Source organism: Rhinatrema bivittatum, chromosome 4, assembly GCF_901001135.1.
Source record: "Rhinatrema bivittatum chromosome 4, aRhiBiv1.1, whole genome shotgun sequence".
NCBI classification, from domain to species: domain Eukaryota; kingdom Metazoa; phylum Chordata; class Amphibia; order Gymnophiona; family Rhinatrematidae; genus Rhinatrema; species Rhinatrema bivittatum.
The window spans coordinates 473,216,137-473,233,316 of NC_042618.1; the positions used below are offsets into that span (position 1 = coordinate 473,216,137).

The following is a 17,180-nucleotide window of genomic DNA, read 5'->3' on the forward strand; positions in this document are numbered from 1 at the left end:
GCAGAGTTTGTGCTTGTAATGCACAAGGCATATTTGGCAAAAAAAGGCAGCAGCATAGATTAACTCTCAGCCTCAGACACTGCCTGCAAATGGGTCATGGCTGGTGAGGAGACCCATGCTTTCGAAGGTGTCTACAAGGGTCCGAAGGTCATGGGCTGTCAGCTCAAACAAGTAGCCCCAGGAGGGTCATGGACAAATCGGAGGATTCCGATATTTCTGTGGATGATTCTCCGGGAGCGGGATCTGCTCTAGATGTGTCAGAACATGAGGATGGACCAGAGGAGGTGCCAGTGGCTGAAGGGGGATGATCTTAAGATGATGCGGCTTTTTCGCAAGGAGGCGCTATGGACCTTGATTCCGCATGTCCTAAAGGAGCTAGGCATTGTTTATGCAGGAAGAATCCCACCAGAAAGGGGTGGACCCCATCATGGATGGATTAAGAGGCTCAGAGAAAGCATTCCCTTTTCATAAGTCATTGAAGAATTTGGTAGTCAGGAGTGGGACAGGTTTGTAGAGTAATGGCTAAGATTTACCCATTGCCGAAAGAGACGTTCGAGCTTTTGGCTCTTCCAAAATTAGATGCTTCTATTTCAGCGGTAACCAAAGTGAGCACCATTCCGTTGGTAGGGTCCACTGCACTAAAAGATGTGCAGGACTGGAAGTTGGAAGTACACCTCAAGAAGGTTTTTGAGGTCTCAGCTTTGGGTATACAGACTGCTGGGTCCAGCACTTGCAGGCAACGAAGTCTATGTCAGCAGCTTCAAAAAAACAGGCTGAGTGTCTGGAGGCAGCAGTAGCATATGTGGCGGATGCCTTGTGTGACAATCAGAATGTCCTCTAGGATTATGCCATCTGCAGTGTCAGCCAGGCAACTACTTTGGTTGAGATAGTGGTCGGCTGTGGTGTGCTCCAGATCTCAGCTAGGAGCTCTGCCATTCAAGGGCAGGCTTTTGTTTGTTGAGGACTTGGAGCAGCTGGTGAAACATCTTGGAGAGTCAAAAGAACATAAACTGCCAGAGGACAAGCCAAAAAGGGGGCAAGATGTCCTTTCCCACCCGTCCTCAGTTTTGTCAGAATAGATTTTGGCAGAATAGGGGCTCTTTGGGACCTCGGAGACTGGGCTTGGGCAGAGCATAGTCCTGGGGGCAGTCCTTTTGGGGTGGGTGAAAGCCATCCCAAAACAATCCTGGTCAAGGAACCAGGGGTTCCAAGTCCTCACAATGAGGCAAAGCCAGTCCAATCTTCTGTTCCAGCCGTCAGGGGTCTATTCTATTGGCTCTCTTTTACGAAGAATGAACCAGAATTACAACCTACCAGTGGGTCCTAAGTGTGATAAGAGACAGCTACTTATTAGAATTTGCTCAACCAATACAAGATGCCTACATTGTCTCCCCTTGCACTCCCCACAGCAAGTAGGCAGCAGTTTGGGGGACAGTGGACAGCTTTCAGCGTCTAGGGGTTTTTTGAGAGGAACAGAGAACAGGAAGATATTCAATTTATTTCTTAGTTCCAAAAAAGGAGGGAACATTGTGGCCGATTTTTAAATTTGAAAAAGATAAATGGAGCCCTCAAGGTTCCCTGGTTATGAATAGAGATTCTGCAGTCAGTCATAGCAGCAGTTCGTAGAGAGAGTTTCTGGCATCCCTAGATTTGACAGAGGCATATCTGCATATAGCAATCAGGCCAGAGCACCAGTGGTTCCTGCAGTTCATGATCCTGGGGGAACACTTTCAGTTTTATGCCCTTTCTTTCAGGTTGGCGATTGCGTGTCGTACATTCACCAAAGTGGTGGTAGTGGGGTGCGCTCAGGAGGGAAGGAGTGCTGGTGCATCCATATCTCAATGACTGGCTCATCTGTGCAAAGTTGGCGGATATCTATCAACAGTTGGTGTAGTGGGCTCTGATCCAGTTAAGATATCTGGGCTGGGTAGTAAATCTGGCAGAGCTGTCTCAAACCCTGGAATATCTTGGGGCTTGTTTCGACACCCAAGCAGGGAAGATATTTCTCACAGAGGAGAGGATACTAAAGTTGGAGAGTCAAGTTTGTTGCCTGTTGAGACATTCGATGCCCAGAGTCTGGGGCTGTTTACAGGTCCTGGTTTCTTTGGCACTGACATTAGAGCTGAGCATTTGCTCATATGTGGCATCTTCAGAGAGCACATTTCTTCCATTGGAATCTGTTGTCAGAGCAGTTTCATCTTCCACTTCCTCTCAAGGGGGAGTCCAGATAGATTCTTTCATGGTGGCTTACGCAAGCCAGTCTGACTCACAAAGTGCAGTTAGAAGTCTCAAATTGAGTGATAGTGACCACCACTGCCAGTCTTTCTGGATGGTGAGTGGTGTATCAAAATCAGTCAGCTCAGGGCCAATGGCCGAAAGAGGGAGGCTTCATGGTCTATCAGTCAATTAGAGTCGAGAGTGGTGCTTATTGCGTTGCTTGCCTTTCTGCCGCAGATTCTTGATTGTCTGGAGTGAATTTTATCGAATGCTGCGATGACTGTAACCTACATCAACCGGCAGGGAGGAACCAAGGCCCAGGCATTGGTTCACTGGGTGGAGCAACACTTGTCATGTTTGGTGGCATTTCACATCGCCAAGGTGAACTACATTCAGGTGGAAACAGCTGAACTCTGGAGAATGGGAGCTGTCGGAGGAGGCGATGTGCCTCGTTTGAATCAGATGGGGAAATTCCCCACATAGACTTAGTGTTCTGTCATGTCGCTATTAAGGCGTCTCGTTTTTACAGTCACAGGTGAAAACACGGGGTAGAAGGGATCCATGCCCTGGTCCTACCCTGGCCTCAGGGACTTCTTCTTTATTTGTTTCCTCCGTATCCGCTGGTGGGCAAGGTGCTACAGCAGATATAGAAACAGCCAGGTGAGGTGATTTTGATAGCTCCAGAATGGCCATGTCGACCATGGTTCGTGACCTGGTCAATTTGACGGTAGATGGACCATTAAGGTTTGGTCATCTGGTGAAACTTCTTTGACAGGGTCCAATAATTTCAGATCAGGCAGCTCACTCCTGTCTTGTGGCTTGGCTTTTGAGAGGAAACATCTGAGTTGGAAAGATTATTTCGAGGATGCCATCATCACCTTGCTGCAGGCCAGAAGATCATCCACTTTATTGGCCTATATGACGATTTGGAGGGTTTTCGAGTCCTGGTGTATCAATCAGGGAGTATAGCCTACTCATGCTTCTCTTTCACATATTTTGACGTTTCTGCAGAGGGGGGGTTGGTTAAAGGACTAGCCTTTAACTGCCTTTGGGTGTAGGCGGCGGCTATGTGCTGTCTGCGGGATAAAGTGCAGGGAGTGGCCTTGGCCGTATATCCAGATGTGGTTTGCTTTCTTCGGGGAGCATATTTGCGTCTCCTGGTGTGCAAGATATGTCCTTTTTGGAATCTTAATTTGGTTCTCAGGGGGATGTGTGCAGCTTCATTTGAATCATTGAAGATGATGACTATAAAGGATTTAACCATGAGGGTAGTTTTCCAGGTGGCAATCTGTTTGATCAGAAGGATTTTGAAACTTCAGGCGTTGTCATATTCCAAATTTTCTACAGATTTTGGAGTCTGGGGTCTCGTTAGGTACGGTACCCTCTTTGCTTCCGAAGGTGATTTCTGTGTTCCATCTTCTCAATCAGTGGAGCTTCTAGCCTTTCCAAATTTGGATTCACACAAGCCTCACTCGAAAGAACTTTGGGCATTGGAGTACGGCCTACCAGCTGAGGTATCTCAAGGTTACTAATAGCTTCTGTATGTAGGATCACCTCTTTGTACTTTGGAATGGTCCAAAGAAGGGGGGTGTAAGGTATCCAAGGCTATGATTGCACTTTGGCTGAAGGAAGCTATTGTCAGCTTACATTTGTAAAGGTCGGCCAGTGCCAGAGTGCCTGAAGGTTCACTCGACTCATTCATAGGCAACCTCCTTAGTCGAGTGTCAACAGGTGTCTTCACAGGAGATTTGTTGGGCAACTACTTAGAAGTCGTTGCACACTTTAGCCAGACATTATTGGTTGGATGTCCAGGCTCCGGATTCCATGGGCTTTGGTGAGAGTGTTCTTCAAGTGGCTCTATCAAACTCCCACCCTGTTTAGGGGAGCTGGGGTACATTCCAGGACTCTGTACTGACTTGGAGTATGAACAAGAAAGGAAAATTGTTTACCTACTACGTTTCGTTCCTGGAATACCACAGGTCAGTCCAGAGCCCCAGCCCATTAAGAAATCCACTCATGTTGGCAATCTGCAAATGATGCAGAGTTTGAGGAATTCAATGATTCTCTCTTGTTGCTGTGGGAAAAGGATTTACCATTTTTTAAGTCTCGCCTCCCTCCTGCTCATTGAGGGGTTTTGGGGGCCTTAGTTTAGTTGTTATCTTGGCTTGGGTACAGGTCAATACTAAGGGACTGCAAGTGGCAGTGTTGGTGAAACTTTTATCTTTGTCTCCATCTGCTGGCAGGGAGGCAAATCCCAGGAGTCTGGACTGATCTGTGGTATTCCAGGAATGAAAATTAGCAGGTAAGAACCAATTTTCCTATAATGAAAGACTGTTTCATGGTGTTCCTGGTGAAACTTAAGATTTGCGCTGGTTGTTTAAAAGGATTACATTTAACATTGATTAATAAATCTGTATATTTAGATTTTTTGTTTGAAGCATACGTGAAATGTTATGTGCCAATTGTTCTTTGCACTCTGCATCTGACTTTACCTACTATCCTAGTATTATCAGCAGCTAAACCGAATGTTACAACATATCTCTCTAGAGAGATAAAGAGAGAGAGAGAGAGAGATATCTCTCTCTCTTTATCTCTCTATATCTCTCTCTCTTTCTCTTTAGAGAGAGAGATAGATATATATACAAGCGTGTGTGTGTATAGTGAAAGTACAAGAATAAGGCAAAATATAAACTAAAGTGTTCGAAGGGAGTTTACACCAAAAATTACATATACAAGTAACACTAATGAAAGCCCTTTGTTAAAAGGAAATTTTTATTTAATAAACAATTTAAATATGTATGAAAAAAAACTTAACAATATATTGCAAAATCTGTAAAAGACACAAAAAAGAATACATTTTATATGTAAAAACAAAAAAAAACTTATAGCCATATATCAAGGTTCATAAAACAAAATAACAATACAAAAAACCTAAATAATCAGTATCATACAAAGTATCATGTCACACACATTGCTTTAGCAAAAGTTGTACAGAACAATGTCCCAGCACTTAAAATATGAATTCTTTCAATATTGTAGTCCAGCAGCCTTATGTTCAGTCTCAGAAGAAATTAAATGCCAGTTCCCTGTACGTATAATTTTATTTTTAGGGCTATTCTCCTCACACTGTATATCTATACTCAATACTCAAACGCACATGAGGACTACCACACATCATTTTATTTTAACCCAACACATTTCATAACCCAGGGAATTAGTATCAGAATATTTGTGCTCAATCGTTTAGGCTCTTGCCCTTACAGGGCTACAACCAACAATAGAACTTGATTTTTCACCTCATTTACCAATTCCCACTAAAAAACAATTTTTATTTTTCAACTTTTTTTTAAAAAATTGCACATTAATTTAATGTCACTTATCTTTTTCAAAAGCGCTCCGTGAAACCTCCTTCCATCACCTCCTCTCGTGACTCGAAGTTAACTCAGCTTTTATGGCTATTCAACCTCCCACTATTTTGTGACTGTTAAAATTTGTAACCTCCTGACATTGCAATGTTTTGGCGGCTCCTCTCACCTGCTTCAGGGGATTCTTCTCGTTTAGTTGGCCTTGCACGGCTCCTCCCTGCAGCACAAAACACAAACGTGCTGCAGGGAGGAGCCGTGGGAGGTTGAATAGCCATAAAAGCTGAGTTAACTTCGAGTTACGAGAGGAGGTGATGGAAGGAGGTTTCACGGAGCGCTTTTGAAAAAGATAAGTGACATTAAATTAATGTGCAATTTTTAAAAAAAAAGTTGAAAAATAAAAATCGTTTTTTTAGTGGGAATTGGTAAATGAGGTGAAAAATCAAGAGCCTAAACGATTGAGCACAAATATTCTGATACTAATTCCCTGGGTTTTGAAATGTGTTGGGTTAAAATAAAATAAGTGTGGTAGTCCTCTTGTGCGTTTGAGTATTTAGTATAGTTCCCTGTACGTACCAGGATCAGTCCAGACTGCTGGGTTATGCCTCCCCTCCAGCAGATGGAGTCAGAGAAAAACTGAAAAGCACCCCCCAGATATACTGGTGTGCCACCTGCGATCCCCCAGTATTTCTCTGGCTCCAGCAGATATCAGAGGGGCATAACCTGTGGTCCTGATCCTTGTCACCTTTTCCAGATTATTCATTTGTTGAACAGGTTTGGAAGTAATACCTTTGACTAGACCAACTTCTAAAAAAAAAAAAAAAGATTAATTTAAATAACTCAGGTTTTCTTTTCTGACATCGGGCTGAGCGGAGGCATATTTAAGGGCAGGCTAGGCAGGGCAGTGCCCTAACGCCAATTACCCGGAGAATCTATATTACCCTGTGACCAGGGGGAGTATTTACCGGTGGGCCGGTCACTCTCCTCCTCCCTGCATTCCAGAGATGTTAATTAAATAAATTCTTTTGAAGTGGGCTCATAGATTCCTATAAGCAGGGGAGTGTTTGTACTTTGTACAGAGCTTTCTTAAGTTTTTTTTCAAAATAAATAAATAAAGACAGAACCACAGACCGGTTATCAAAGGGGTCCCTTCTTCAGCCCTTTTTCAGCCCCAGCCTGCCGCGAAAACAGTCCCGGGTCTCCGGAGGGGGTGGATTCTTCACCCAGCTTGCTAATTTTTACACAGCTAATTTTCGCGCGCTTTTCCCGGCCGACCCGCGGTCTCCATGCCGCGCGCTTCATCCTGCACGACCTGCGGGGAGTCGGGGGTGAGGCTCTCCCGAGAGGGTCTTTGCTCCCGGTGTATCCCCGGGGGTGAGGGACCCTCTCGGCGGCCGATTTCGGCATGGGGCTCCTCCTTACCGCGATCGCGCGATGAGTCCCAGCGGCAGAGGCCTGCCCCGCCCCCACTCGATGAGGGAGCGGCGGCCATCTTGCCCGCACCGAGCCCAGACACTGATGCAGCGTCGGAAGGGGATGATTTTCCTCCTTCCTCTCCTCCGGCCTTAAGCCCCCAGCGTTCCCGCGAATTAACATCTGATCCAGCCCCTCCCTTGCCTCTACCTGCGGGGGGGGGGGGGGTCCTTAAAGAGACCACATTCATTTTCTTCCCATTTTGTTTTATTATTGCATAAAGCTTATTTAGAGGCTGAGGCTGACTGGGAAGAGTCGCCTCTTCCTCCATCTAAACTTTGCAAGCCTGCTTCGGACCCGGGGAAGGCGGGGGGCTCGCCTTCCCCGTCCTGCTGCGGAACCAGACATTCTCGAGGCTATAGACCCTCCCCAGGACCCCTTCACTCTGGATATGGGCGGAGATGTGGAGAGTCATGTTCTGGTGGAAGGGGACGATCCGCAGATCCTTTGCTTATTTAGCAAGGAGGAGCTGGATCCTTTAATTCCACATATGTTGCGGGAGCTGGAGATCCCGGTGCCGCAACCAGAGACTGATCCTTCTCTGGGAGATTCAGTTTTAGCGGGCCTTCGAGGTCTGCTGCAAATGTTTCCCTTTCACCCTAAGCTGTTTTCAGATTGTATCCAGGGAATGGGATTTCCCTGAAGCCTCATTAAGGGTCAGCAGGGCTATGGAGAAGCTTTATCCACTGCCGAGTGAATCCTTAAACCTTCTCAAGCTTCCCAAGGTGGACTCCGCGGTCACAGCTATAGTTAAGCATACCACGATTCCCATGACTGGTGGAAGGGCGCTTAAGGATCTTTGGGATCGAAAGCTGGAGGTCTTACTGAAGCGAATTTTTGAGGTATCTGCGCTCTGCATCCAGGCTGCGGTCTGAGGCAGTCTCATGCAGAGGGCCACTCTCCGCTGGATTCAACAGTTACTTTCGGCCCAGGAGCTCCCCTCAGAGGAGGCAGAGCAGGCCAACCGCATGGAGTCTGCGGTCGCCTACACAGCAGACGCTTTATATGATCTTCTACGAACTTCTGCGTTCTCTGCAAGGCGGCTACTATGGCTCCGTCACTGGTCGGCAGATACCTCCTCCAAATCCCAGTTGGGTTCTTTTCCCTTTAAGGGAAAACTGCTGTTTGGGGACAAGCTGGAACAGCTTATCAAGGCCTTGGGAGACAACAATGTTTATAAGCTTCCTGAGGACAAGCCCAGATAGTTTCGCCCCCTCCAGCGCGTTCAGGGGTCGTTTCCGTGGTCAGCGCTGTTTTTGTACGGGGAGGGGTTCTTTCTTCATGCAGTGACAGTCGGTATTTTGGTCGCAAGCATGGGCACATTCCTTTCGAGGCAGGCGGCCTCAGCGTTCGGGGGGCCTCTCATAGTTTTACCCCCAATAAGACTTCACAATTAAGGGATGCCGACCCATTCCTCCGTCCCACAGATCGGGGGGCGGCTGTCCCTGTTTCGGGAGGAATGGGTCAAGGTAACGTCGGACCAGTGGGTTCTCGACATTAGTCACGGTTACGCTTTGGATTTTGCTTGGCCACTCCGCGATCTGTTTCTAATGTCACCTTGCGGTCCCCCTGCAAAGCAACAGGTGATTGCTCAGACGCTGTCTCGGTTACAGGCACTGGGAGCCATTGTTCTGGTCCCATCAGCCGAGCGGTGGACCGGTCGTTATTCTATCTACTTCGTGGTTCCCAAGAAGGAAGGCATGTTCCGACCGATCCTGGACCTGAAGCAGGTCAACCGTGCCTTGGGCGCTCCGCGGTTTCGGATGGAGACGCTGAGGTTGGTCATTGCGGCTGTCCACAAGGGTGAGTTTTTGGCCTCTTTAGATCTAATGGAGGCTTACCTACACATAGGAATTCAGGTGTGCCATCAGAGGTTTCTCTGATTCAGGGTCCTGGGGAAGCATTACCAGTTTTGCACCCTGCTTTTCGGTTTGGCGACGGCCCCCAGAGTATTCATCAAGGTGATGGTGGTAGTCGCGGCTTCCCTCTGACAGCAAGGGATTTTAGTTCATCCTTATCTGGACGATTGGCTCATTCGAGCGAAGTTGGAAGCACTTTGCAAGATAGCAGTTCAGTCTGTGTTGGACCGGCTGCGGTCGTTAGGATGGATAGTCAATTTCGCCAAGAGCCAACTGGTTCCATCCTAGGAATTGGAATTTCTGGGAGCCCGATTCCACATTTATGTGGGCAAGGTTTTCCTCCCCCACCAGTGGATGGAAAATTTAATGTCTCAAGTTCGGTGCCTGTACGGCATGGGACTATTTACAAGTTCTTAGACATATGGCACCTACTCTGGAGTTGGTTCCATGGGCTTTTGCTCATATGCGACCTTTGCAGAGAGTGCTGCTTTCCCCGCTGGGAATCCGAAGGTCTGAGGACTATCACCTGTCCTTGCCATTAATGGAGAGCCGCCAGGGCCAGTCGTGGTTGGTACCGGGCACCTTCTTCAGGGGGTGGACTTGGAACCTCCACCTTGGATCATCGTTACGACGGATGCCAGTCTGACAGGTTGGGGAGCAGTCTGTCAATCCAGGTCAACACAGGGAAGGTGGTCCCCTCGACAGGCCAAATGGTTGATCAATCAGTTGGAAACCAGAGCGGTTCACTTGGCTCTACGTCAATTTCTTCCCTTGATCCATCGCAGGGCAGTACGGATTCTTTCCGACAATGCGACAACTGTGGCTTACATAAACCAACTGGGGGTACAAGAAGTCGCCCGATGGCCTCCGAAGCGGATTTGTTGAAGGCCTGGGCGGAATGTCACCTGAGCCGTCTCACGGCTTCTCACATCGCAGGCGTGGACAATGTCCAGGCGGATTTTCTCAGCCGACAGCGCCTGGATCCAGGAGAGTGTGAGCTGTCATCTGAGGCAATGCGGCTTGTAACTCGCCGCTGGGGAACCCCGCGCTTGGATTTGATGGCGACTCGGCTGAACACCAAAGCGGCTCGCTTCTTCAGTCGCAGGAAAGAGCACGGGTCGGAAGGGGTGGATGCTCTGGTGCTTCCGTGGCCTCCAGACTTCTCCTTTGTGTTCCCTCCTTGGCCACTGGTGGGAAAGGTTGTAAGATGCATAGAATCCCACTGGGGTCTGGTCATTCTAGTGGCTCCCGAGTGGCTGCAAAGACCTTGGTTCGTGGATCTAATCAACCTAGTGGTAGACGGTCCCTTACTTCTGTGCCATATTCCGAATCTTCTGAGGCAGGGTCCCGTATTTTTCGATCAAGTGGATCGCTTTTGTCTAGCGGCTTGGCTTATGAAAGGAGGCAACTGAGAAAGAAAGGTTACCCGGAAGCCGTGATTTTCCACTCTTCTTAGGGCCCGCTAGACCTCCACTTCCCTTGCCTGTGTTAGGGTCTGGAAGGTTTTTGACTCATGGTGCAGTGGGTTGAAGGTGTCCCCACGGCAGACCTCTATAGTACATATTCTTGCGTTTTTGCAAGATGGATTGAAAAAGGGCTTGGCCTATAGTTCACTTCGAGTGCAGGTGGCGGCCTTGGGCTGTCTGCGGGGTAAGATTGACGGTTCTTCCATTGTGAGTCATCCGGATGTTGCTCGTTTTTTACGCGGTGTCAAACATTTACGCCCTCTGGTATGGGTGCTTTGTCCATCCTGGAGCTTGAATTTGGTTCTCTGTGGTCTCTGCGCTTCGCGCTTCGCTGTTTGAGCCTATCAAGCGGGCCACCTTGAAAGATTTAACTCTCAAAACAGTTTCTCGTGGCCATTTTGTCGGCGCATTGGGTTTCCGAAATACAGGCATTGTCATGTAGGGAACCGTTTTTACGTATAATGAAGTCGGGAGTGTCCCTGCGGACGGTACCCTCCTTGCCTAAAGTGGTCTCGGCGTTCCACGTCAATCAGTCTGTGGAATTACCAGCCTTTTCAGAGGAGGATACCCGCTCTTCTCACGGTCGAGACCTGCGGCAATTAGATGTCCGACGGACCCTTTTACAATATTTGGAAGTACCTAATGATTTTTTTCGGTTGGATCATCTTTTTGTCTTGTGGAATGGTCCCAAGAAGAGGCATAAGGCTTCCAAAACTACCATTGCCCGCTGGTTGAAGGACGCTATTGCTTCCACATACATATGTCACGGGCGTACGGTCCCTGAGAGTCTTAAGGCTCACTCTCTCCGTTCTCAGGCGGTGTCATGGGCTGAAAGCCAATGTTTTTCAGCCCAGGAAATTTGCAGAATGGCTACTTGGAAGATATTAGAAACATAGAAACATAGAAATGACGGCAGAAGAAGACCAAACGGCCCATCCAGTCTGCCCAGCAAGCTTCACACATTTTCTCTCATACTTATCTGTTCTCTTAGTCTTGGTTCTATTTCCCTTCCACCCCCCACCATTAATGTAGCTAGCAAGTGATGGAGCTGCATCCAAGTGAAATATCAAGCTTGATTAGTTAGGGGTAGTAGGGGAAGTAACCGCCGCAATAAGCGAGCTACACCCATGCTTATTTGTTTTACCCAGACTATGTTATTCAGCCCTTATTGGTTGTTTTTCTTCTCCCCTGCCGTTGAAGCAGAGAGCTATGCTGGATATGCGTGAAGTATCAGTTTTTCTTCTCCCCTGCCGTTGAAGCAGAGAGCTATGCTGGAATGCATTGAAAGTGAAGTATCAGGCTTATTTGGTTTGGGGTAGTAACCGCCGTAACAAGCCAGCTACTCCCCTCTTTGTGAGTGCAATCCTTTTTTCTTCTCCCCTGCCGTTGAAGCAGTGAGCTATGCTGGATATGCGTGAAGTTTCAAGTTTTTTCTTCTCCCCTGCCGTTGAAGCAGAGAGGCTATGCTGGATATGCGTGAAGTATCAGTTTTTTTTCTTCTCCCCTGCGTTGAAGCAGAGAGCTATGCGGATATGCGTGAAGTATCAGTTTTTTTCTTCCCCTGCCGTGAAGCAGGGAGCTATGCTGGATATGCGTGAAGTATCAGTTTTTCTTCTCCCCTGCCGTTGAAGCAGAGAGCTATGCTGGATATGGGTTGAACGTGAAGTATCAGGCTTATTTGGTTTGGGGTAGTAACCGCCGTAACAAGCCAGCAAGTTTATTGTAAAGCTTATTGATTATTGTAAACGTTTATTGTAAAGCACTGTTGCATATGTTTGTTCTAGTTCGCACAGCTGCAATGTTTCTGTTATCTGTGAACCGATGTGAGGTTACTAAACAAATGTCTGTATATAAAAACTGCAAATAAATAAATAAAATTATCGGTTGGATGTCCGGATCCGGCTGTGGATTCTTTTGGCAGCAGTGTGCTTCGAGCAGGACTCTCTGGGTCTCACCCCATTTAAGGCGGCTTGGGTACATCCCAGCAATCTGGACTGATCCTGGTACGTACAGGGAAAGGAAAATTAGTTTCTTACTTGATAACTTTCGTTCCTGTAGTACCAAGGATCAGTCCAGACGCCCGCCCAAGTCTGTATATTGCAGGAGAGTCCGCTCGTATTCTTGTTGTTTTCTCTTTACGGTTCGTGCCGCTTCAGAGTCCGGGCACGTGTGTTGCTGCGTTGGCTTCAGCTAGTTCTTGTTTTTTTTTTAAAAAAAAAGAGGAAGACGAGTTTTCTGCTATTTTCAGAGTGTCCTTACTTGATCTAGTCATTGGTTGTTTTAAAAAAAAAAAAAAGATGAGATGTTTCATTCTGCTTTGATATTGATTATACTGAGGGATCGCAGGTGGCACACCAGTATATCTGGGGGGTGCTTTTCAGCTTTTCTCTGACTCCCTCTGCTGGAAGGGGAGGCATAACCCAGCAGTCTGGACTGATCCTTGGTACTACAGGAACGAAAATTATCAGGTTAGAAACTAATTTTCCTTAAAAAATCAATGAATATTCAAGCCCGAACATAGAAACCCATCCTAAGGCCTTTTGGTTTGCCGAACTAGGCTTCCTCAGGGGGTATATGCAACATCAGGCAATTCAAGTTAAGGTGTGAAAGAAGGCATGCAAAATCAGGCTGATGCAATGGTATGCACTGACTGCAGCGCACGGCTCAACCCGCGATCGGAAGCGCGTCCATAACCTCCAATGCAACACGGGGCGTCTAATCGCAAGCGAAGGTAATAGCGCTCATTATATACCAATGCAAAACAAATCTATGCACCTGAGGAGCCCAAAAAGTATACAGAAAAGGAGAAAATACTGCTTTTCTGTACTTCCTCAGACTCGATATCATGGCGTCAAGTCAGAGGAACTACAAAATTATAATGTCCTAAGGAAAAAAAAAAAGCATGCCGGCGGTCAGGTTAGGAAACAGACGCTCTAGAATTGAGCGTCTGTTTTCCTAAGTGACTGGTAGCCACCTCTCCCGGGCGCCTGCTGCCGAGGAGGCTCTCAGGGCATGCAATTTCCCCTAGCCCATTTGCATTTGCATTGGGCGCCCCAGAGAGGTGGATCGGCGTGCATTAAGGGGGCGGGCACTAAGTCATGAGCGTCCCTTTAATGCGCGACGATATTGCATCAGCCTGAAAGTGGCATAAATAAAATGCCCAGAAATGTAATGTTAAATGTAACAAAGAATTATACAGACTTACGGGACTAATATCTGGACTCAGATACATTGTATCTGTAAAAAAAACAAAAACTAAAAAAACAATTTATATAAATAGTTTTAAAACCTAACCAGCAAATATTTCTAAAATAAAGAAGAAAATACTTAAGAAGCTTTCTGAAATGGGGCACACCTGAGCCTTCCCCTCACTGTCCGTGCAGGAACCAAAAACGAAGCTAAATCGTGCGAGAGTGAGGGACCTTTAAATACAAAACGTCTGAAGTCCCGCCTCCTGAAATATCGTTATAATGACCCAGGCAAAAAAAAAGGCTTACAGAAGAAGGTCACGTGATGAGCTGCTAGCGAAAGGACGTGCCCTGCTTCAGCTCCTGGGCCTTCACCATCCTTGCATCAAGGAAGCTTATTAAAGGTCTCTGATGCGTCTGAGTGGATTACTTCAACGTCTCAGCCTGTTAAGCCACTTAGATCTGGAGAAAAAGACCCCAGCGGGCAGGGGGATGAGGGGGAGGAAGAATAATGACCTGCGCTTGCAACTCACAGCTTAAGCAGCTCTCTTGAAGCCTTTTCTACTAAACGGACCTCCACAATTAATCATGAGCTTGCAGTTGTTGTGGGTAAGAGATCTGATTTGGTGTCCTCCGTGCAGGAAAATGCTAGGAGGATTGACTAAGTGGAGATTTAAACTGGAGGACCTGGCGTTACCTGCCACTGAGAAGAGCGGGAGAGTGGAGAAGATGGAGCGACAGCCGCGGTCGATGAGATCGAAGACCTGGAAAACCACGGGCGCTGGCGTAATATTCGCGTTAGTCGGCTTCCCAGAGGGCGAGCGGATCCAATGACTTTCTTTTGAAATGCTGGCTGCCCAATGCTTCAGGCCTCGCGGTGAAGGGAAGGCCGCATTTAAAATCGAGCGGGCACATCCTGCCCATGCCCTGCCGCCGGGTCCAGGCGGTCGCCCGCGCACTACGATGATGATGCAGCTCCGTCGCTACCGGGATAAAACTCGCATGCTTGACAAAGGCACGAGCGATAGGTGACTCGCGACGACGACGCAGAAAGCGGCATGCGGAGTGCGGCCCGGTTAAGAGGCAGCTCCAGAAGCCTGGCGTGGCCTTTGCCCTGCTTGGACCCTGCACGTTTAAAGCTGAATTTCAATAACAATAAAGCTCATCTGCTTTGACTCACCGGCTGAGATGCAGAGTTTCCTGGAGAAAGCTGCGGGGGGTGGGGGGAGGTTCATCCTGCCAGGAGGCAGCGGTCCCCTTCCTCAAGCCTGTGGGTTTCCCCCTGCTGACGAATTTTCCTTTTTCGGGTTCTTTTTCTCATTTTTGATCTCTTTTTGCATTTCAGGGGGCGGTGGCTGCTGAAGGGGACACTCTCTGCATATGTTTGTTTGGGCCCAGGCGGGAGGTGGATATTTGATTTCTTTGCCCTTTTATTGAATGTTTTTTTTCCTTATTTTGTTTCTTTTTTTTTTTTTACTGCTATTCGTATCGGGTCAGTGGTGGCAACGCGCTCTGGTTCCTGCGCCGCCCGCCGAGCGCCCACGTCGGCTGGAATTCCAGCGTGTTGGGTGGACTGGTGACGTTGCAGTCATTTGTGCATTGGCACACGTGCAGCGTTTTTTTCTTAACACGGATTGTTTCTGGGGCACGCATCGTCGTCGCCGATCATTCATTTCTGTGCCTCCTCCCGGGGGCGGGGGAGGCTCATACACTTCCTGCATGGGCTGCTGTTTAACTGGCCTGAACTTTCCTTCGTTTTTGGGGTTTGTTTGGTTTTTTTTCTCCTGTTACTCATGACTCTGGTGGGGACGGGCTGTGGGTTTATGGTGTGCCCTGCTTCATGTCTTTTTTTATTGCACATTTTTCCTCCACGACTGTTAGTTATGTCCTTCAGCTGTAAGTATTCAGGGTGGAGTTATTGCTTGGGTTGCTGGTGTGTTTGGGGTTTTTTTCTTCTCCAGATCTCTCGCTGGATGCGCAGATGCTGTATACTGTTTCCATATTACTTTTCTTTTTCCTGCTTTTGGGTGATGGTGGTGCACTTGCTGGGTGGGGGAGGGGATGGAGGTTGGGAGTGGTAAAGGGAGTATCGGGTTGGGTAACTTTGTCAGTGTGCACTCAGGAGTTCGCTTGGGGATGTTACTGGTTTGTTTGGGTGGGTAGGTGGGGATTTAGTGCTTATTAAGGGGCTTGGGGCTCACCTCTCGGATCTCGATTTATTGGCCATCCGAGGAGCAATGGGTCAGTAGAGATTGGTTGGGGTTGTCTTAACTGACCTATTGTAACTTAACTGGCTAAGTTACTTTCATGGCCAGCTTTCAATATCTACCTTTGCAATTCTGTGCCCTGGGAGGTACTCAGTGAATCGGACTATTTAAAGTTCTGAAAGGTGGTGAACGCATTTTATTCTTAGAGGATTTTAATAGTTAAGTTATGTATTATATTTACGTATGCTTTAATTGTATGTATTTGTTTTTAATGTGTATACTGATTGTAATCCACAGTGATTTATAAAAAATTGGGGAGTATAGAGAGAGAGAGAGCACAAAACAGCAAAGCAAGAGTTGATGCAGGGAAAATAAACCAATAGGGTGTGTTTGAAATCTGCCTTTTGTATATTTTATGACTCTGTTTTATTGTAGTGCTACCTTGCCCTTGCCAAGGGTGGCTTAACCGCGGATCACATCCTGATTTTGCCTATTGGACATTACCAATCGGTGGTGGAGCTTTCATCCGAAGTGTTGGAGGAGGTAGCAAAGTACAAAGCCGCCCTGAAGAAGTTCTTAAAAGCCACGGGGAAGAGATGCGTGCTGTTTGAAAGAAACTACAGGAGCCAGCACCTTCAGCTGCAGGTGCGCGGGCGCCAGGCGCAGGGCACAGGGGTACTGTGGTGGCGTTCTGCACGGTTGGTTTGCTGAAGTCACAAACGAGCCTGACGCCAGCACACAGAGCACAGAAGCGGCAGCAAGTCTCCTTATTGCTGAAATCCTTTTCCAGACCTTGGGTTTCAGTTCTGCTTGCAGCCCGCTCAGCATGTCTCGTTAGTTTAAGTCTGCAGAGGCAGGGACGTCCTGTCTGATGTGATGATAAACCACGCTGAGGGATGCGCCCATCCCAGTGATGAGGTTTTTTTGTTTGTTTGTTTTTCTTATTATGAAACTTACTTTCCTGTTTTCTATTTTCCCATTCTGTTAGACAACTGCTGTTGTGTGCACAATCTTTGCTGGAGCAAATAATGTTCTTTTTGCTTTGCTTTGCTTTCAGGGTGTGTTCCATTGTTTCAGATAATAGTTTTGTTTTAGTACCAAGAAGTTGTATCCTTTTAATTTGTCACTTTGCTAGAATTAGATGTTAGATCATAAACTACTAACCATCAAGGGGACACCCTGATGTGTGGTTATGTGCGGTGGCTATATCAGAGACGACCACTCTGTAATCTTTGTGTTATGGAAGGATTCCCGCCACTTCTGTTGACTTTCTCATGGGTCAGAGCCGCCTGCCCGACATCGGCCGTGTTTCGACAATCACTTGTCTGCTTCAGGGACCTCTACCGCCAAGTTGATCAGGTCTGCGACCCATGGCCTCTGCGGCCACTCCGGAGCTACGAGAATAACC

At 47.5% G+C, this 17,180-nt stretch overlaps 1 protein-coding gene across 2 annotated transcripts in view; it reads left to right on the forward strand.

Annotated features, from left to right (window-relative positions):
• Positions 1–17,180, forward strand: part of CWF19L1 (CWF19 like cell cycle control factor 1) — a 68,543-nt gene that overhangs the window by 38,905 nt on the left and 12,458 nt on the right. For both annotated transcript variants that reach the window (XM_029597256.1, XM_029597255.1), the window contains exon 12: positions 16,208–16,417. In XM_029597256.1, the coding sequence (XP_029453116.1) occupies positions 16,208–16,417 (210 nt within the window). The remainder of the gene's footprint in view (positions 1–16,207; positions 16,418–17,180) is intronic.